The sequence below is a fragment of the Paroedura picta genome, chromosome 4, assembly GCF_049243985.1.
Source record: "Paroedura picta isolate Pp20150507F chromosome 4, Ppicta_v3.0, whole genome shotgun sequence".
Taxonomy (NCBI): Eukaryota; Metazoa; Chordata; class Lepidosauria; order Squamata; family Gekkonidae; genus Paroedura; species Paroedura picta.
In genome coordinates, this window is record NC_135372.1 from 110,843,264 (window position 1) to 110,864,984 (window position 21,721).

The 21,721-nt window shown below is 39.8% G+C and overlaps 1 protein-coding gene across 17 annotated transcripts in view; it reads left to right on the plus strand.

Moving 5' to 3' along the window:
- Positions 1-21,721, plus strand: part of PPP1R12B (protein phosphatase 1 regulatory subunit 12B) — a 136,681-nt gene that overhangs the window by 99,929 nt on the left and 15,031 nt on the right. For 15 of the 17 annotated variants that reach the window (XR_013230518.1, XM_077335044.1, XM_077335032.1 and 12 more), the window contains 5 exons: positions 10,175-10,191; positions 10,620-10,761; positions 11,907-12,011; positions 12,946-12,999; positions 14,347-14,397. Coding sequence is in view for 16 of the 17 variants with exons in the window: in XM_077335044.1 (XP_077191159.1) it covers positions 10,175-10,191; positions 10,620-10,761; positions 11,907-12,011; positions 12,946-12,999; positions 14,347-14,397 (369 nt within the window). In the remaining variant the exon portion in view is untranslated. The remainder of the gene's footprint in view (positions 1-10,174; positions 10,192-10,619; positions 10,762-11,906; positions 12,012-12,945; positions 13,000-14,346; positions 14,398-21,721) is intronic. The other 2 variants (XM_077335034.1, XM_077335038.1) reach the window with 1 other exon arrangement.

Consider the following 21,721-nt stretch of genomic DNA (forward strand, 5'->3'; position numbering starts at 1 on the left):
GAGCATCCTGTCATTCAAGCTCTCTGACTCTGAGAAGAATTAACCCTTTACAGTCCATTACCCATTTATGCAGCATTTCTGAGATTTTAAAGTGCAATCCATCATAATAGTGCAGTAACAATATATGTAGTGAAGCTTTCTGCCTGTGTTGAATTGCCACTTGAAACCCCTTCCACAGCAAGGAAGCAACAGTAAGGGTTGATAAAGCTTTCCATGGTGTGGGTTTTTTTAAATTGTATTTAAAATATTTCTATCTCCTTGAACTCGATATGGGGAATAGTACAGCAAGCAAGTTGCAAGGACGGTCCAGTTTAAAAAATAATGGTCCAGTTAATAAAATTAAGAACATTAAAACAAAACACAAACCCCTACATATTTAACACTCCAGAATTACAACACATAGGACCAACTAACTCACAGCTAAATCTACTAATCACCTTAATTCAGATGTTGTCTGGACCAAGACTGCCTTACACGCCTTCCTGAACTGAGCTCTGGAGATAAGCTGTAATCGCAAGGGAGGTTGTTCTAAAGGTCTGGACCCACCATGAGAAAAGCCTGTAATATCATGGTAACTCTGATGGACAGCTTTTAAAGGAGGGCACTTTAAGGAAGAAGTCTGTAAAACATAACTAGCACAGGGGAATATATTGTGAGATGCAGTTTGATAAGCCTGAGAACCCTAGGCTATGGTGGGCTTTAAAAATGGTTTCAATTGGGCCTGGAAGCAATTGAGGAACCAATGCAATTGACACAACATTGGAGTAATGAGTTCTGAGTGGCTAATCTCAGAGAGGCTGCCAGGTTTTGTACCAATTTCTGAGATGTCAAAGGCAACCTCATGTAGAGCTTGTTAAAACAGAATACAACTTATACCAACTGCTTCTTGACATAGCCTTCTACCTTTAAAAATAGGTTATGGTATAAAGGTAAAGGTAAAGGTATCCCCTGTGCAAGCACCGAGTCATGTCTGACCCTTGGGGTGACGCCCTCTAGCGTTTTCATGGCAGACTCAATACGGGGTGGTTTGCCAGTGCCTTCCCCAGTCATGACCGTTTACCCCCCAGCAGCAAGCTGGGTACTCATTTTACCGACCTCGGAAGGATGGAAGGCTGAGTCAACCTTGAGCCGGCTGCTGGGATCGAACTCCCAACCTCATGAGCAAAGCTTTCAGGCGGCTGCCTTACCACTCTGCGCCACAAGAGGCTCTTAGGTTATGGTATATTCATGCTAATTTAAACTCTGCTTTCTAGCTTCTAAGAAAGCAGTTATCGGCAAAAGTAGAATTCTTCTTCTTAACATATAGCCTGAGAAGCCATGATGGTGCTTAACTTTATACACACAAGATCTCCTCTGATGTGTGCCATCCTGTCATTGACCGTTTACGCACTGGTGATTTTATGCCAGGCTGCAGGCTGGAGTTTTAGTCATGGTAGGTTGCCCCACCTCTTCCTGCACCCACACGGGGGAGCATTTGGCCCAGTGCACCTCATCCACCCCCGATTTGTGTTCCTACATGGGAGCTGGGGCAGTGAATTTCCCAGTGCGTAAACGGTCGTTGCTGGTAATTGGCTCACCTTCAGCCTGCGTAAGTTCCACTGAAAAGTGGCTTACAGTTCCTAGTCTGTGTTTACAATTGTTATTATGTGTCAGAAATTGATTCAGAGATTTCAGTGATTTCAGCAACTTGGACAGGAACAAGCTTGTTGTGCTAATGGCATCTGTTATCCGGAAAATAACTTCTTCCAACATCAGTGGGAGTTACACAGATGAGCAGGGAGGAGGGAAAGCAACCTAACAACAGCTTTATTTTGTTTGTCAGAGCTTCAGAGTTCTTCTAGAGCACAGTTGCTCAACTGGACCTTGATGCTACTTGCCAGCACTAAATTAAACCTGAAATATGAGTGAAGCTTGGCATTTTCCCGGAGAACAGGGAAGGAAGAGCCAGCTTGCGTATTTAGAATCTTTAAAATTCAGTATTCTTATCTAGATTTGACTTGAAACAGACTAGGGATATGAATTTTACAAATTTTTTTGCACACACTCACTGAAAACTGAGCACATTCACCTTGGCAGTGCTTCATCTGAGGGGAGGAGGAAGAAGTAATGCATTAACACGGTGCCAAGGAAACCAAGCTAGTGTTCCCTGGAACCCCAGCTCAGCAAGACAGATATCCCAACAAATGTGCATTCTTTTGAAAGTAACATGGTTAGGCCGCATCTATACTCAGAAGTGCATCCAATAAAAACTAAATTTTCCAAGCCAATGAATAATAGGTGCACTGAAGCCTCCATCTACTCACTGATACCCTTAGCTGAATGCCTGATATCTACACAGCTATGGTTTCTTTGCCCCCCCCCCCCCAGTTCAGCAGGGCAAGACAGGCAGCCCTGATGCAGTTGACTTGGCAATAGGCTGACATTTTCTATCCTTCCATTCAGAGTTGTGTGATTAATCTGATACATAGCCCAAACTGATTGATTCTGTGGCACTATGCTCACTACAAGATTCTTAGCTAGCCGGAATCATGTTGAGCAATGTATTTTAAAGGGGTCAAAGCGGCTGCCAGGACAAACGGGCCCAAGAAAAGGTAAGCTTCTAAAACATCTTGATGCCCCCTGCAACAAGCACACATGTGTACGTATGTGCATGCATGTATGAGCACACGCTAAAAAGTGTCTCTGAAATTTGGATCTGCCTTACTCGAGTTACTATTGAGCACATTCAAAAGAAGAATGTAGCGGAATACCTTCCACTGAAACATCCCCCCAAATAGCTTTGTCTTTTTAAGTGCTGCCAGCTGGAGAGAGGGAAGTATAACTGTTCTTTACGCTTTTTGAAAAAACATGCAACTATTAGATTTCTTGTCCCAATTCATGGGGGGGGGGGTGTTTCAAGAGCTGGCCGCAGAAGAAAGCATCCAAAGTGAATTAAGCCAGTTTCTTCATTGGCAAGAAAGCGTGGCTGCTTATACTCTGGCTCCATCTTTCACAATTGTCATAAAAACTATAAGGTACACACTTTTCAATGCATTTATGCCATCTGTTGAAGCTTTGGGTTTTTATAAGCTATTCCATAATCCTACACATACCTACAATCGAAAATGAATGTTGTCCCTGGCTCCTTGCAAGCCTTTTGTTGTCCAACTTTACAAGATCATTGCCAATACCGGGAGACCTCAAGATGGCGCCATAGGGAAAGCTGGACTTCAGTTCAGCTCTTAAGCCATGCCGAGGGTCAGGTGCTTATGCACCTGGCTGACCTGAACAGATACGCAAATCTGTTCACCGGTCGCCCCAGGAACCGGGAACGGTGACCTGAGGGTCCTACAGATCCGTAGGGAGAAGCAAGACCTCCTTGGATTAATAGCGGCTTGAGCTCAAGGTCAAGATGGCGTCTTTGTCGCAAACAACTTTACAAGCTTGAAACGACCAGCCGACCTCACATTCTTCCCAGACCATCATTTACCAGATCGATAGGAGCAGAAGTTGACAGAAGCTGGAACCTACAACAGTAAGAATTGAAAGCTTTCTGGCTTTTCTCTCTCTCCTCTCACAAGCTCTTCCCTCCCCCTCCCTCAACCAATTTACAAGCGAATTCCTTCTTTCCCCGAGTGAGAGACTCCCAGCTAATTACACCCATTAACCAAACAAAGAGAGTGCTTTGAAGATTTATGGGTGAACGTTCAGTGGGAGAATTTGACTTGATACGGAGATCGACAAACTGATAATTTGGGATCGCTCGTGCTCCCGCGAGACCTCACGAGACTTTCTGTTTATAGTTTGTGACTGCCTAGAACTATGGAAGAATTATCAAAGGCACAGCTTTTCCATTTGTTATGCAAAGGAAACTCAGAGATACTGAAAGCAATCAATAAGCTGGAAAAGGAAATTCGTGGGACTAAGGGGGAGTTTTTGGATAGAGCCCAAGATCCGGAGAGACCAGCTGATGACGCAGCTCAGCCAACAGTAAATCAAGTGAAACTTCAGGAGGGAGAGAGTGCCAGAGATGTAAAAACCCAAAGTATCTTTAAAGAACCCGGGAAAACAGATTCATGGAAGGAAAGTACCAAAAACCTGGAAGTCTATTCAGAGCAGGAAATGACTTGGATCAGCAAAATAAAAAGAGTCTATTCAAAAGCGACAGCAACTAGGAAGCTATCAGGAGATATTTCTGTGCGACCAGAGGAAGAGATCCAGATTGACAAAGGTTTCAGAGCCCCCTCAAAGGCGACTACAAGCAAGAATCAAGCAAGAGATTTCTCTGGCCCTGACAGAAGGACAATCAGAAACACTCTACTATGGAAAAAAATACAATTTCATTTTCTGCGACCACCTGAAAGATGAGCTGAACAATGGAGTATTCTCCTGGCTTCTTGTGAGAAAAAAAAAAAAAAAAGCAGTAGCAATCTTTAGGACAGGTCCAATATATGAAGGGAACTGACTTTATATTACTTAAGACAGTAATAGAATATATCCTTATAATAGATTATACCTTCCTACGTATCAACTACTACTTTGTTAAGAAAGATGGTAATAACTCCTAAATCAGGATTAATATGCGATGGGAATTGAATATGTATGTTAATATGTATGCCAAAAGAGGATGACAAACCATACTTTATAGGCATTAACAAGACAACAGCAGTAATTCTTGGGTTAGGGCCAACTTATGAAGGAGATTGACCTAATATCATTTAAGATAATAACAGAATGTATTCCTATAACAGATCTCATATGTATTAACAATCACTTGGCTAAGAAATATGGTAAAAACTTCTAGACTAGGAATAATATGTGATGAGAACTAAATACCTATGTTAAAAGAGATGGCAAACCATATCAACTGGTCGTTTTCTCCTTACAACTTTTCTGTAAATGCTTTATATAATAATAAACAATAAAATTATTATAAAAAAAAAAAAAAAAAAAAAGATCATTGCCAATACCTAGTTTTCTTTCTCTTTATTAAAAACAGAACTGGAGTGAGCACAGTGAAATGAAAAACATGTAGCAACTGTTTTATTTGCCCCTTTTTGCTGGTTTCCCTCATCTGCTGTTGCAGGTTCACAGTTGGGTCAGCCAAGCCAACTTCCCCCTGGAATCTCATTTTAATACTCTTCTGTGGGTTGGCAGCTATAGTTGCTGTTTAAACTGCTTCCTCTGTTTTGGTCATACAGTTGCTCTCCATCCTGGAGACACAACAGGAGTTCCTAGTAATCTGCTGTTGCTTATGGTTGGAGTTGGTTTTTTTCATGTGTATGGTGGTACTCCAACAGGGAGGCAATAAGACTGATAAAACTGTCCCCTGTTCATTATGTTCTGTCTTTTTAAAGGGCATCCCCCAATAGTTCCCCATGTTTAGCAAGTAGATAAGCTGTGTGCAGATATCTGTGGAGCCTCAATTGCAGGGAAGGTAGGGCTTGTGAGTAATGATGGTGGCACTTTTGAAGAAATAATATCTTGGCTAGCAAAAGAGAGGACTCAAGCATTAGTCCAACCTCATGGCACAGGAGATTGTGAATGGAAAGCAGTCACAGCTCAGCTGTTATTGGTTCTGCTATGTTTCTTCTCTTTTGCTATTCTTCTAAGGAGTTCAGGATGGCATAAACTGATATCCCATCTTCCATTTTATTTTCACAACAACCCTGTGAGTTTGGCCAGGCTGAGTGACTGTTCCAAGTTCCCACCCTGAGATTTGACCCCCAGATTGAGATTTGACCTCAGGACCATTCCACACACATTTGATCATGCACTTTCAGTGGACTTTCACAGCTTGATTTTCCTGTGCAAAACAGGAAAATCTACTTCTAAAGTGCATTGAAATTGTATTAACCAAAGTTTGCAAAATGAACCCTATGTTTCTTGGTCCTGATCCAACACTGTGATCACTATGAACCACTGGCTTTCTGGGACTGGCTTACGGTCACTTTGGGCAAAGACACTCTGAAGCCTTTTGACCTCTGAAGTGATTCCAAGGGTGGATGAGGGTATTTGGCCCAGAATGTGAAATGTTTGGGGCCCATTTCTGTTACCCGTTAATACTTGGTTTGGATGTGAATGGGAGAGCTTCTCTCTCTCTCTCTCTCTCTGTCTCTCTCTCTCTCTGTCTCTCTCTCTCTCTCTCTCTCTCTCTCTCTGTTCCCATGACAACCATAGGTATAAGGCAGCTGAAAGTAAAAGCTTTATCTCACCCAACTCCTCTTCACAACTGGTTCAGTTTCCTCCCCCCCCCCAATCCAATGTCTTCCTATCCCCCAGTCAACGGATTCCTTGCATGCAAAAGGAAGGGGGGGGCGAACACAAAACAGTAATCTGGAGCCTTCTTTTGTTTCCCCCTACAGTCTTTTGCATGGTCCCAAATATCTTTTAGGACATGACATTTAGCTGTGGTTGGGCCCTCATCTCCTGCCCCAGAAATTACCGCTGTTTTAGCTTTTTGTTGTTGTGCTGTTAGCATTCCAACATTCCTCTGACCCACAGAATTTCTGAGATGTGCTCTTATAAATTTATTATGCCTCTTTCCCAGCTCTAGATTAGTTTCATGTAGAAATCTTTCAGGACTTTTATAGCTGAACTTTAAAAAGCCTAGGAATAGCACAGTAAAGGGTACACGTGTGTAATAAAGCAATATTTAAGTTGTCATGATCACTTGTTGGTAGGCATTGTCTTTGAAAAATAGTGCTATAAGCCTTGTAGAAAAAATATAGTTCTAAAATGTTCATAGAGTATGCAGTGTGCATATGAATGTTCTGTATTCTGATCAAAATGCTGTAATTACTTTTGAAAATGTTCTTACAAAGGACTATATTTATTCTGGCTGATATTTCTGGGATTTGTTTAACTACAAGGTTTTCTCCCTTAAAATAGAAGAATTCAGTTTCTCATATGGATAGTGGTTTTATTTAAGTATTATTTCTGCCAATCATTGCTTTTACTCTTTAAAAAAGCCTGTTGCCAAATGAGTTTTGTTTATGATGGGAACTGCTTAAGTAAAATATAGTCATTAACAACAGCTGCCATAATGTCAAAGACTGGCTGTTCTTTCTAAATCCATTTATAGCACAGCTGCTTGAAAAACTACTCTTGTCCCAACCTAAGTTTTCATAAGCTTAATCATGTATTCTTTGTTTGTGTGGGAATACAAACAATCCAAATGTATCCAAGGATTCCAAATATTATAGAAGTTCTAGGTTTTCCAAAGAACAACATCTGAAATGTCAAATTACTTCCTGTAACATTAACTTATTAACTTGTGGAATTTGACAAGTCATCATACTTTAGTGAAACAGTCCCAAGAAGCATCGTTAAGCATGTGCACTTTGGTCGATCAGTTTGATTATGTTCTAGTTTTGGGGTTGGGCTTGGGTTTGGTATTCATTTCTCTTTGCCTTTGGTGTGAATTAAACTGGTACAATTTATTGTTTTTTATATGCAGCCTTTCTCTATCAGGAGTCTCAAAGCTTTTTCCAACTACTATACCAAGCTGTTCACAGTTGCTTGCATCAGAAATCCTGCAAAACAGCAAAGATTTCAATGAGAGTATACTCAGGAAGACTTTACATCCTGTCTTATTCAGATACTATGGAGACTGCAGATTATATTTTCATCTTGCTAGAAATGAATGTTGATTTCATATTTGAGTCCATGATGTGCTTGACCAAAGCCTGACTTCAAAATACTGTCATTTTTTCCTTTTTCATAAAATGGCAATATAATTTTAACTGACACAACTTGTGTATTTTTGCTGTGTCTCTCATGTCTCTTCTTAAAAGAGATTACTTGTTTGAAGACTTTCTTAGTATTATTACACAATATAAATATTTTGGATGTAATGCCTACTAATCTTAAAATTAAATGGATTAGCCCCATAAATTTGACATAGTATTCAGAGATGTCATTGAAAAAGGATTAACATAGGATTATGTAATACACCGGAATGGATTTTGACTCAAGCTTTTTGTTAATTTTGTTGTTGTTGTCATTTATCATTTTCAGTTGAAAGCAGAAATAATACTGGGCTAAAAGATATAAAATGAGATTTGGGACTTCACTGAGTAGGCCTAAAAAGTAGATCTTGCTACAATTCTTATGGGAAATATTCTAGAACTTGGGCTACAGATAATTTTATAGTAACAGTGGAAGTGTTAGAAATACCAATCCAACTGACTGGTTTGGTCCTGAAAGCCAGTAGGGGTAAATTTCTCTTAAACCTGACAGATCTGATTTGGACTGCCATTTTAGTTTAGCTATTATAGCAAAACCTTGGGCAAAAGTTGATGTTGCAAAATAAATAAATAAATAAATAAATAAATAAATAAATAAATAAATAAATAAATAAATAAATAAATAAATAAATAAATAAATAAATAAATAAATAAAAACTCCATCCAGTCTTAGAGATGAGTGCCCTGTTGCATTCAGTCAAGATCTGGAGCCAAATCTTGGGATCAGTGTTCAGCATAGATCTTTTTACTTGAAGGCTATCTGCAAAGATATACCAAAAGAAATCTGCCTTTTAAATTAAGGCATTTCATAAAGTCTTGTTTAAATGATTAGAATGAAACATTGCTAGCACTGACACAAATTGCAATACAGTGGGCAACTTAGTGTGAGTCGGCTAATAAAATTCAGCTTGCTGTCACATTTTCTAAATCAGTGTTTTGATAAGCAGTGATATCATAATCTCAAATGGGTGTAGCCAACTGCAGTATGTGTTTGAAAATCAGAAGAGGTACTGTAGATTTAAAGATATGCAGAACAAATTCAGATAACCAGAAAAGTAAAATTCTGATGGTATCAGCTAACACTGTAATTATGCTTAGGATACTTGGCCATTAGAAAGGCCGGAGTGCAATCACAGCAAGATGTCAAATACTAGCAGTTTTCAACATGTACTCTAATAAAGGGACATTTACAGTAGAATCCTAATAATTTAGGAGGGATAACTCAGGATTACACTGCTAGTTTGGCAGTCATAGATTTTGGCAGTCATAGATCTGGAACCCAAGACTTTCTATGCTCATGACTAGGGATGGGCATAAACTGGCTCCTGAACCCTTGTTCATGTTGAATTTTGGCCCAAAGAGGAATCTCCATGATTGTGTTCATGCAGAATTCAAGTGTTTAGATAGAAACAGCTGAGGCTGCTTCTCTGCCTTTGGGGCTTTCTTGAGTTCAGCTCTGAGCCATTTAAACTTTCTGCTTTCTGTAATCTACAACTTTCTGCAGGGAGGAGAAGCAGGAGTGCAAATGACACATAGCTATTTAAACTCCCACTTTCTGTTCCCTACAAAAAACAACAACAACCAACAGTGGGGAGCAGAAAGAAAGGGGTCATGAACTTGTTCAGTATGTGAACCTACGTCCAAGGTTGGATTATTTTATGCTTCAGTTCATGGTTCAGCCACGAACCACAAACTGACCCATAAAAATGTGCTTCATTCCCATCCCTACTCATGACAATTATAGCGTTATACAATATAGATAGATATGGATGGATATCTCAGTCAAGGCATAGAATAATTCTTAAGCAGGTTTCTGACTATCTCACTGTATGGTTCAACCCCAACACAGTGCAGATCACTGGGGACAGAAATACATTTCAGTTTATGTTTCCACTTTGTTTCAGCTGCTGTTGCCCAGTTTATTGAAAGCACAGGCTTCTGCAGTGAGCTTTGATCATTGCATGTTAGATCATTTAAAGGAACACTGGGATGCTGTATATTTTCTTCTATCCAGTTGTATGTAGTTTGAGTGTGGAGACATATACTCTGTTTCAGAACGATGGCAGAATCATACTCGCAAGGTGGCCTTAATTAGCCCTATGTGTACTGTGTAGAATAGAGGTTCACATGTTGGACACAAACATCAAGTTACACTTCGGGTACTTTAGTGAAGGATATAATCAAGGTCACCATAATGTGAACCAGATGCCATAAATGTCTGAGACTAGTCACCTTGTTTATAAACAAATTCATCTTGAATATTTTATAGCTTATTTGTAGTGATTCAACAACATTGTTGACAAGGTCCGCCAGTTCTGAGCAGTTGGAGTCATGGTTCTGTCAGTCACTTCCCTAATTGTGAGACTTCTGTGTCTGCAGCTCAGCAGTTAACACTGTAACATCCCTTCAAGTCACTAATTCTGTTTTCTGTTTCTTGTTTCTTACAGCATGAAAGACTTTCCAGGTAATACTTTCAGCAAACTTTTGTTAAAGCATGCATTTTAATATGCTGTTTGCCAATTATGAATGAAGACTATTTACTCCTCCTGATCAAGTTAGAACCAGGCCTTCTGATAATGTTTCAAAAATTCTTGGTGGTACTGTGATCTGAAGTCCTTTTTCTTTCCTTAAATCAAATTTATACTATCAGTGAGTGGAAAAGGAAATAAACATTTTCTGCATTTTAATGCAAAATTTCTTTCCCACATCTTTCCTTCCTATCTGCATGGAGAACAATACTTCTAGTGAAGAATTTATTCATTGCATATGTTAGGCCATCTGTGCTATAATAATCCCACATTTGAGGGGAGATTTGTCTGGAGAAATGCCATGCTTTAAGACTGAACAAAGCTGTTTTTTCATAATGTGTTCTGCTATTACCTCTGTTTCCAGGTTAGACGCTGCAAGTGCTGGCACCAGCGACAGCTATGGTGATCGGCCCTCAGGCCGTAGCAGTGCCTACACCAGGAGAGAGAATCGCTTGGCTGCCCTCAGCAGCAGAACAGAGGATGACAGCAGCAGGGACTATAAAAAAGTAGGTCATAGAAGTGGGGAGAGAGAAGTCCTTCTTTCTTCTGCAACCATCTTTAATAATTTAGCAGCAGATTAGAAATTTAAGTTTAGTTCATTAATCTACTCATCCTCTGTACCTTCCATAGGTTTGCTGTGAAGAGCTTAGGATAGGTAACTATCTTCCACTCAGGAGGGTAGCCATGTTTGTCTGAAGCAGCAGAATGAAGTTTGAGTCCAGTGGTACCTTTAAGACCAACAAAGTTTTATTCAAGATTTAAGCCTTTCTGTGCATGGTATCTGAAGAAGTGTGCATGCAGACAAAAGCGTATACCTTGAATAATATTTTGTTGTTCTTAAACTTTGTTCTTTATCGTCTACTCAGAATTAAGAATGTAAATTTCTTTGAGCCACAATTGATGGTGGGAATGATGGAATGTAAATATGTTGTACTGTAAACCTGAACTTAATTTATGGCTATCTCAGCAATTTCTCAGGTTTGTGCCTAACTTGCTTAAAAGATGAGATATACATGTTAGTGAATTTACAAGGTGAAATTAGTGTGGACCAGGTGCTAAGCAAAGTAATCTCAAACATTTAAAAATAGTAGCAATCGCATGGAAAAAAAGAGTTACTTGTATGGTCTGCCAAGTGCACTTCAAATTAGAATTCATTAGGTTGATATGAGTCCCTCATCATCTATCATGGATGCCTTGACCATTACAGATGGTCTGTGAGTCCATCAAGGCTGTACTATTTGGCTTTGCCTTCCCATATAGACCTGGAGTGGAAGAGCACTCCCATAAGTTTGTATATTGTAGGGAAGATTTGCAGTGTTGGCAAGTAAACATTAGATAAATTGTCTCTGATATGCTCCAAGAATGCTTCAGATCCCTCAGAACACAGTTTGAAAACCATTTTATTAAAGCACAAGAGGTACAGAGGTTCATGTATAGTTGACTTTCTGTGCTTTTGATTTGTGTATACTCTCTCTCCTTAAAAGAAGAATTCCCCATGATATTGACTGACCAGCAGTTAAAATACTCTGTCTGTCAGCAGTCTGGGTCACAGTGGCAGATTGGAAGATCACAGCCATTACGTGACCATTGATGTTTCAAAAGATGACATCTGATACTGAGGATGACTTCTAGTTGTCTGTTTGCCATTCAGCTCTATGAGAGTGCCCTGTCGGAAAATCAAAAATTGAAGTCAAAACTACAAGATGCCCAGGTGGAGCTTGCTGACATCAAACTGAAATTGGACAAAATAGCCCAGGTGAGAAAATGTGACAATAAGGAACACTGTAATAATGAAAATGCATGAAAGAAGATTGCAGTTTTATTTAGCCCTTTATAATAGAGAGTTCTTGGCATCTGAGAAGGATTCTTGTTGCTTCTCAGACAAAAGGATTTTTTTTAAAAAATGTACTTGCTGCAATAACAGATGTCCCTATTTCTTAACAAGTACTTGGATTTTTTTAAAAAATAAGTTTAGTTAGATACTCTCCCCAATGTGTAGTCAAGGAAGGGCTTAGAAATTTAGGAACAGTACTGTAAAGCTTTCTTTTTTTTTCTTTCGCAAGACTTCTGCAATGTTACTTAAGAATTGGCAAGCCCTCTCCATGAACCCCTACTCTTTACCCTCCACACCCCATTTACCATGTTGCTTCAGTAGACTGGTGATGAGAAATCTTTTCCCTCAGCCAAGCATCTTGGAATCCATTTTAGCAGTGTTGCTCCTTGGGAAGTATAATCTCTGAAGTTCACCATGATATGGTGTCAACCATGATATGGTATCAGGACTACATTTCCCAGTGTGGACTTTGGCTATAGCAGTAGAAGAAAGAGGGGGGGGGAGAGTTTTCTTCCTGCAGCGAAACACCCCAAGGTATGTGAGCTTAGGAGCATTTGAGAGTTGGAGGACAGAGTTCATGGAAAAGGCTCAAATTACAAAGAGGTTTACAGCTCTTGAGGAAAAGATTTCCCCCTCCCCTAAGGTCTGCACTGTAGCATGTAATTATTTGGGCCCTTTGCAGTATATATATATATATAGGTGTGGACAGATATTTAAATTGAAGCCAGAGAAGGATTCAGAGTGATAATGCTTTCCCAGCTGCTGAAGTTTGTATTCCAAGTCTAGGGAATATGTACTTCAGATATAACTGTAGTGTTTGTATAATTTTTTAAATTATCCTTTTTCATTGCAATAGCAGAAGCAAGAAAAAACCTCTGACCGTTCAAGTATGCTTGAAATGGAAAAGCGGGTATGTATTTCTGTTTTCCTTTATCTGTTTGCTTATTTAGCATAACTTTAGAGTGTGTTTTGGAAAGGAAATGCTACAGAAAGCTGATGCGGTTCCTGCTCTGAAAATTCTTGGGCAATACTCCTGAGCAGTTTTACTTCTCAGACTTGTCTGTCAGCATATTTGCTCACTGTAAACCATTCAGTTTCAACTTTCTGCTGCATAGTCAAAAGCTATAATGTAATAAATTCCTAATTCATGCCCAGCTAGGAACTTAAGTGATCTGTTGAGGACCTGTTCTCTAGTGGGTTCCTCCCTGATTATTTGCCTGGTTCTTAAACTTGGGTTTCAGATGTCAGTGTAAAAGGTTTTTATTCAACCAGGTATTTGTTTAAGTGACCGTATTTTCTCAGGACTGAAGGTGGGATGTACATATTCAGAAATTAATGTCATATTACAGAAGTTGATACAAGATCTATCTAACATATTTAAATGTATTTTTTATCATGGCTGTCCTTGAAGGACAGTGATTGACCCAAGTTTACCCAGTTCATGGCTCTGAAAAGATTTGAAACTGTTAAAACCCTCTAAAATAACAAAGTAGCATATATTGCTTTAAGAAACAGATACCTTCAATGGGAATTGCAAGGCAACCACACCAAGTATTGTCAGGCTTTAAGCCATGGTTTCTGTCAGTAAAAATCAGTGCAAGGGGGTGGGGCCCTTTCAAGGGCTATTTTGGCTTTTGAATGGAGGGCTAATTGGGTCTACACCACCCAGCAATCACCAGATGACTTGATATCTCATGACTTACATGAATCACCAGGACTGACTGCTTGCTACTATTGAACAGCATTCCTCTCTTCAAAAAAAGCCAGTGTGGATTTGTGTTAGAGTTTCAAACTAGGATCTGGAGACTCACATTCAAATTCTACTCTGACATGGAAACTCAGGGGGTGATCATGGGCTAATTACACATTCTCAGACATTAGTTGCTGGGATAAAATGGAGGGGAAAATGGACCCCCCCCCCAAGTCCTTGCAAATTCTACATCATGGAGCTGTAGCTGGTCTGGCCTGGTAGCTGGTATTATGCAACTAGGCCATTGTTTTCCTGACGATAGGCTTGAAGATGGAGAGAAAGAGGGAAGGGCATATAAAGATGGGTTGGCTGAGGGGTGGGAAGAAACAAGGAAGCAGGAAAAGGAGAGAGTCTATGGGGGCTTTCAGGGAAGGGACAGAAGAAATACTGGGGCTGGGAAAATGCAATGCCCCTCCCCAAGTCCTTGTGGGCCCTTTACTTGTATGTCTGTGTAGCCAAGATATCATTACACAAGATCATTTTTGTGAAAATATTGTTCCTAAACAGGAAAAACGAGTCCTTGAGCGGAAACTTTCTGAAATGGAAGAGGAAATGAAGGTATGAAAAATTATGCACTAATATTCTTTTCTGTGCTTAGTAGCATCATTATACAGGCAACTTAAGAGAGAACAGTGTCATATGTTGTAAAAAAACTTTTTTTGTTGAGTGAATATTTTAACATCACACTGCCCTCTCTTGGTTATCGTTTGTCTTCCTTTTTTGGTTGAAAGCGTATTCCAAACCTTAGTCTTAAGATTTCTGTTTTGCACTATTGATATCAAATTACAATTGTTATCTAAGCCTTTCTTATGCTAAAAGAAGTTTCAGTTGCCTTCTAGCATCATTTAGTTGAGGGATGGCTACGCTTTCAAATATCATCATGATGTAAATATGTTCCCCAAAGCTTCACTTGTAAGGAAGAAAGAAATGTTTTGCATTCACAAGAGACATATTCTGTGCTTTAATATTGCCTTTCCTTTGGATTTTGCATCAAACACCCTGGATTTGCTTGACTGCCTGTGCTCCTTATTGCTAAATGGTGACACATTTGTTACAGAGCCTGGTTACCTTTGAAGGAATCCATTTGGGCAGCAGAGTAAACCTTCTGTTCCTAACAAACCCTGTGTACAGAACAGTGTGACTCCTGAGAATGCAGCAGTTGTCTGTCCCTGCCTTAGTGAATGATGCTTAATTTAGAGGTTACTTTGTACATGTAAATTCTAATGCTGAGCTAAGTGTTTGAGACTGGAATGTTTTCATGATGTGGGAGGTTCCCGAATTTTTTACCAATGCTTTATCAGGTTTGTGGTTGTTCGGCACCATAGCTTGCTGTTGAATTAATGCATTATTTTTCTTTTTAAATCTTTGTCCCGTTTATTCAAGATATATATAAAAATTGTCATGTAGTCAGTACAATTTGGCAGGTGGCCAGCATCTCACTGAAGGCAGTTGATACCCAGGGAATTACTGATCACCACTGTGGGATGGTAGGTGAATTTCTTCCAGGACAAGCTGGATTCTGGAGATTTTTGGTTTGTGTTTGGGGGGGGGGGGGCGGAATCATGGGCATAAAATTGGGGTCACTGTGGGTGGGTGGGCAGTTGTGAGTTCCTGCATTGTGCAGGGGCTTGGACTAGATGGCCCTGGAGGTCTCTTCCAACTATATGATTCTATGAAAATACCACAGAGTATGGATTTGTGTCAGGACAATGAATAGCCATCTTTTAATGTGTTTAATGTGTTGGGGATTTAAGGGTTCTGTGTTTTTACTATTTTATTGTAAACTGCCATGAGTCTTTGAGAGCGGCAGTATATAAAAGAATAAATAAATATTATAAGGAATATTATAAGGAAAAATGACCCTGCTTCAGCTGTGATTCAGTTTGTTTTAGAATACCTCTGCAACTTTCCAGAAGTGTTATCTGATTAAGGGAGCTTTGACTCTTGAAAAGGTGTTACTGGGATAAATCTAAAACTTCCCAGAATGTACTGCGGACAGAAAGAGACCATTGTTTCAGTGGGGTGAAAGGATGCTGGAGTGTATCTGCCTCAAAAAGGGGGAGGCATTCAAACATTTTTAATTGATTTAGAACTTTCCTTAAATGATTGCCCAAAGAGGAGCATGTTTTCCAGTGGTTCTGGTGAAAGCAGTCTTGCCAGTCAGGAAGGCTCCTCTGCCAATGAGAGACACTTTCCAGTCCAAAGTTAGAGTCTGGAAAAGCATCAGTTTATCCTAACCATGCCATGAACTAAATAGGAACACTAACTATAACTGTCGAAGAGAGAAGAACAACAAGAAGACAGGAAAGAGAGGCATCCATTGATTTTTGAACTGGCCACATGAACATGGTGCTCCCAGAAAGCCACACCCTAATTTTGGATTTGCAGGCATGAAATCTACTTAAACCAGCTCAAATTTCCTTTTCTCCTGTTTTGAGGACTGGGGGAGGCAGGATGGGAAGAACCATTCTCAAGACTTCCGGTGTTCACCATAGGCACGATTTTTTCTGTTCATATGATATAAGGTTTTTTTTGTTTTGTTTTGCAAAACATCACCCTTTCCAGTGTTGTTGAAATAGAAACAGTGTTGTAGTAAACACAGCAGATGCTTCTTGACTCCTAACCATAGAAATCAGATACAGTGTGCATACTGGTCCTCACACAAGGGCCCAACTCTGCAAGTCAAAGCACAGCTTTCCACCGAGCGAACCCTGTTAGTAGTAATTAGTAGTACTACTATTAGTAGTAATAGTAGTAATAGTAGTAGTAGCCCAGTTTATTGCATATAGCCAATGGCTGTTGCAAGCCTTACAGTAAGTTACTTGAAAATTATACAAACTTCATATATGGAAATCATTAATAAAGAATAACAATACAAGTGAACTAAAACAATGCTTAACAAATCTGTCCATAACCCTTATTGCATAAAATGTAACATCTTTTGCCAGCATTTCAATTCCAATTCTTGGTGATTTGGGTGCTTTTGTGAAGAAACTTAATTAATTTACAGCTATTGTAAACAAAATAACTTTCCCCCTGTGAATTGTAATGTAGTGTAATGATCTTTCATACATGCATACATGATAATCCTGTTGCAATTACAATTCATCAGCTTATGTGACTGTAGCATTTACTTACATACACGTAAGACATACACATGATTAGTATATATTAATTGTGGGAATCATGCAGTTTTTAAACTAAAGGCTGCTTAGTAGATTGTAAATAAACAAATCAGCAGTCTGACAACAACACCTCACGTCTTGTGTGGGTGACTACTTCTGCTAAATGTTATTTTTCCTGTGCAACTGTCAAACAACAGCATAGATCCAACTAATCAAAACAGGACACATTTCTGCATGAGACTTGCTGCTTCCTCTTCCCAAAGCATTCCTCTGAAGGCCATGCCTCTGAAGTTGCACCTGAAGTTCCAGTGAGCCTCAGGAATATGGATGAGCACAAAACCACATTTGTTCAGTTTGGTTCACGGATGAACCAGGGACAAATGTGCTGGTTTGCAAACTGAACCAATTTGTATCAGTTCATGAGCCAAGTAAACTGCTTTCTGCTCCCCACCAAAAAGTGTCAAGGAACAGAAAGCAGGGGTAAATGGCGCCAAGCTATTTAAATTGAACAGCTGAATAGCTTATTTGATTTTTATGAAGAGCAGAAAGCAGGAGTTTTCAATGGCTTGGAACCATTTAAATCCCTGCATCAAAATTCATAAAAGTTCATGACAGCTCTTCAGTTCACTAACATCACTTCACAAGCTACAAACCAGCCAAAATTTGTAACAGACTTTAGCTTGTCAGCCTGCTTGTGCCCATCCCTGCTCAGGGAAGACTTGAGTAGACTGGATAAAGGAGGAGAAGGAAGTGGCAGGAACCTACCCCTCACACACTCCTGCACATACAGAACAAGAGGAAAGCTCCCCATTTTGTGATACTATGTACTATGCTTTCTCAGCCAGGTTTTCATGTAATCTTGGGGTTTCTTGACAGCCCTGAAGTTAATTTATTTTTTTGTAATTTGTTAAATGTTTATCAAGTGATATGACCATATATGGTCATGTTGACCTGCTCCTCCTCACAAAATTGGTCACTCCCAAAATGGCTAGTGATACACTGAAGGGGAGGAGCCCTGGGTGGGCATGTACACAGCTATGCTTCCCAGTTATATTCTGCATGATTGCTCTACATCTGAGATTTCTCAGAATCTAAAGAATGTTTCAGGAGTTTCTCAATGGTAAAAAGGTTGAGAAAGGCTGCTGTACACCGTTCTGGTTAGTTTTTCTGTAGACCTTGCTCAGTTGCAGCTACCTTTTACCTTACAGCATTATTTCAGTGAACTTAGACTGGAGTAACTCTACATAGGATTGCACTGTTAGGTATTTTGGCTGCATCAGACTACGACACCCTTCCTAACTGAAGCATATTGCTTGAAGATGCCAGGGATAGGGATGTCCATTGGTAGAATAGTGAGTAGGAGATGAATTTATGTAGGTTCTTATATATTTCCTCACATCCATAAAACATCCAAGGCCCAGTAAGAGTTTACTTATATTTTATTTACTCTTATATTACTTGTATATTTAGTTGATATACAATACAAATATACATACCATAAATGAATAAAAACCCAATAAAACCTGCAAAAGTAAATAATGTTACAACAACAGCAAGTAAAACATTGGTATGTAAAGTTCTAGATAGCTGTTTCATCAGCAGTATATAAAACTCCCAATCAACAGTTTATAATTGGATTTAATAATGGTGAAAGCCAACAATTAAAGACAAGGCAAAAGTCTTTAATTCTCAATAAGGTCTGTCAGTCCTGTAATTTTCTCAGGACTCCATTTAGGCCTTCTGTTATTGGAGACCTAGAGCAGAGCTCTCTGAGTGTTTAAAGCATTTATTGTCCCTCTTTAAACTGTTCCTTTGACTTTTGGGTAATTATTGTTTTTCTGCTATCCCATGTGCTGTCCTGGAAAACATTACACTGCTATGGTAGTTTGGAAGAAGAGAAGAGTTGGTTCTTATATGCCACTTTTCTCTACCCGAAGGAGGCTCAGAGCAGCTTACAGTTGCCTTCCCTTTCCTCTCCCCACAACAGTCACCCTGTGAGGCTGAGAGAGCCCTGATATCACTGTTCGGTCCGAACAGTTTTATCAGCGCAGTGGTGAGCTCAAGGTCACCCAGTTGGCTGCATGCAGGGGAGTGCAGAATGGAACCTGGCATGCCAGATTAGAAGTCCGCATTCCTAACCACTACACCAAAACTGGCTTTGCTACATAATATGCTAATATTTCTGTTAACCAAGGTGCATTTATGTTCTATTGTCCATTCTGTCTGTGTTTCCCTTTCTTATTGGGAACCAGGCAGATCTTGGCTTCATTGCTTTGAACAAGAAGAAATGTCTGTGCTTGAAGAACAAGAGCTGCTGAACCTCTGAAATCGAGGCAGTGATGAAAGCCATTTCCTGCCTCATTGGAGATAGTTACAATTTTCTGTTGCCCTGTAAAGGAGCTTCAGATGTTTTTACAGAGTGTGATAATTCTTTGAAGTCAAGCTCCATTTGGGTTTCACTTTATCTCTTTAAAAGATACCTTTCAAAAGCTAAAGATAGAATCTGTCTTATAACCTGATCTCTGATCCTTAGTTGGAAAGGAGAGGCTGACATTTTGATCCCCTCACCCAGGGAAGCACTAGCTTGAACCCAAAATGCAGTATTGCCCTTTTCAAGGTCATATTAAAATGTTTTAATGAGAATTTGAATGGCCTAAACAATTCCAATTAGCAGAAGAGCTAAACTTGATCCTATATTGTCTGTGAGATGAGAGAAAATCCAAAATCTGTCTAGTTGCTGAGAAGTGTATCAAATATAGGTGTGACTAGCCAAAATGATGGCATTATTATAGTGGGAAAAGAATAATGCATTGTAATGTTTATAAATATTGTAGTGTTATGCTACCCCATCAATCATACATGTATCTAAAGTAGTTCTATGGCTCTGTTTTTAAGGCAGTACTAGTTTCTGTAATCTCATTATATTTTCCCCATTAGTTTTCCATTTGAAGGAGCTTGTTAAAATAAATGCAGTATCCTTATGGGCCTATCAACTGTATGTTTATGGCAGTCGCAATATAAGCCATTCTCAGCATGTCTGATTCTCTGAACTGACATCCATTTCATGCATCACATGCCATATCTGTCAATAGCTTCTTTTTATAGCCAAAGTCACCTTGTGCTAATAAAACAAATATTGTATGCACCCTGCAATGGTCTTTGCTGTGCAGTTGTTGCACTTTGGCTTATTACTTGTCCAGATCCTTCTGTCTGAATGTACATTCTTAGCCTGCTATGTGTGAACTTTTTCCCCTTGCTGTCAGTGGCTCACTTAGAGGACGATGACATGGAAGGCTGAACTTGATATTTAATAGAAGCAGTTCTGCTAAGCTCTCAGGATTGCTTGATTGCTGTACTTCTCAGCCATACAAGCTTAATCAGCTGGAATTTTCAGCAGTTAAGCCTTTTAAAGTATTGACATGTGGGATATTATCAGATTCTACGATGCTGTTTTCTGGATGATACATTCAGCGTTTTGTTTAGGTCTGTTGTTATGCAACATAACTTCCCTGAGTATCTGAATGACTAAATTAATGCAACCTAAGTCAAGCATCCCAGATTTTAGAGGTGTTTTACAGTCAGGAAGTGAAGGGATGGCATATGGATATTGGCATGTAGCCTTGTAAGGTGTTTGTAAATAGGATGGCAAGATTCTTCCCTCAAGCCAGTGGAGTATCTCTACAGAGAAATTTCTCAAGTGGAAAGGGATATCTTTTCTTACAACTTTCCTCTTTCTCCTATTCCTTCCTTCTAACATGTCCCCTCCAGATGTTGCTTCTGAGATAAGGGAGGCCCCTAAGAACATCATGGGGGGTGGGAGTTCTGGATAGGGGGAATTGATTAAAATCACCACCATTCTGCCTGCAGAAATCTGCCATGAGATCCAAACCGTAGTGTCTTGTTTGTTGTGTTGATCTTTGTCCATTGTGACAGGCAGATTAGCTAGTGCAGTTTTCCATCAGAGCTTATTTTCAGCTGTGTGTGAATGTATATGACCTGTAAGGCCTGTCTATGCCTTTTGTTCCAGTTTCTGTCACTATTTATGTCTCACGTGTTGGTTTATTGCTTCAGAAACCAGGGTCTTTTTTGTTGAACTCTTTTTTTTCTGAACCACCATTAAGGCCAACAAAGTTTTTATTTACAGATGACTCCTGGCAACAGCTAGAACAAGGTGGCTAGGCACTGCTTGTGTTACTAGTTCTTATGGCAGCATTTGACTTAGATCATGGGGATTCGGGGGTCAACCCTACATCTCCTTTCTCTAAGGTTGGGGACAAGGTTGCCATTGGGGAAGAGCAGTCTTGCCCCTGCCAATTCTAGTATAGGAGTACCACAGGGCATGATCCTCTCCCCAATATTATTTATATGCCCTCTAGCACAGCTGGTCTGGAGATATGGGCTAGGGTTTTACCAGTTGTGGATGACACCCATCTCCATCTGTTAATGAGCGGACAGTTAAATACCCCACCCGAGACTTTGGCTAGGTGTTTGGGAGCCATAACAGAATGGCTCCAGCAACATCTCCTGAAGCTGAATCCTGCAAAGATGAAGGTCCTGTGACTGGGAAAAAAGAGCCCAGAAGAAGAAGTCTAGGATCCACAGTCAGAAATCTGGGAGTGATCCTCAAGGCCTTCCTTACAATGGAGGTTCAGATCACTAGAGTGGTTTGCCAGGCGTTTTTCCATTTATGGCAAGTGAAGCTACTATCACCCTACCTGACCTCATAGCACCTGGCCACAGTGATCCATGCAACTGTC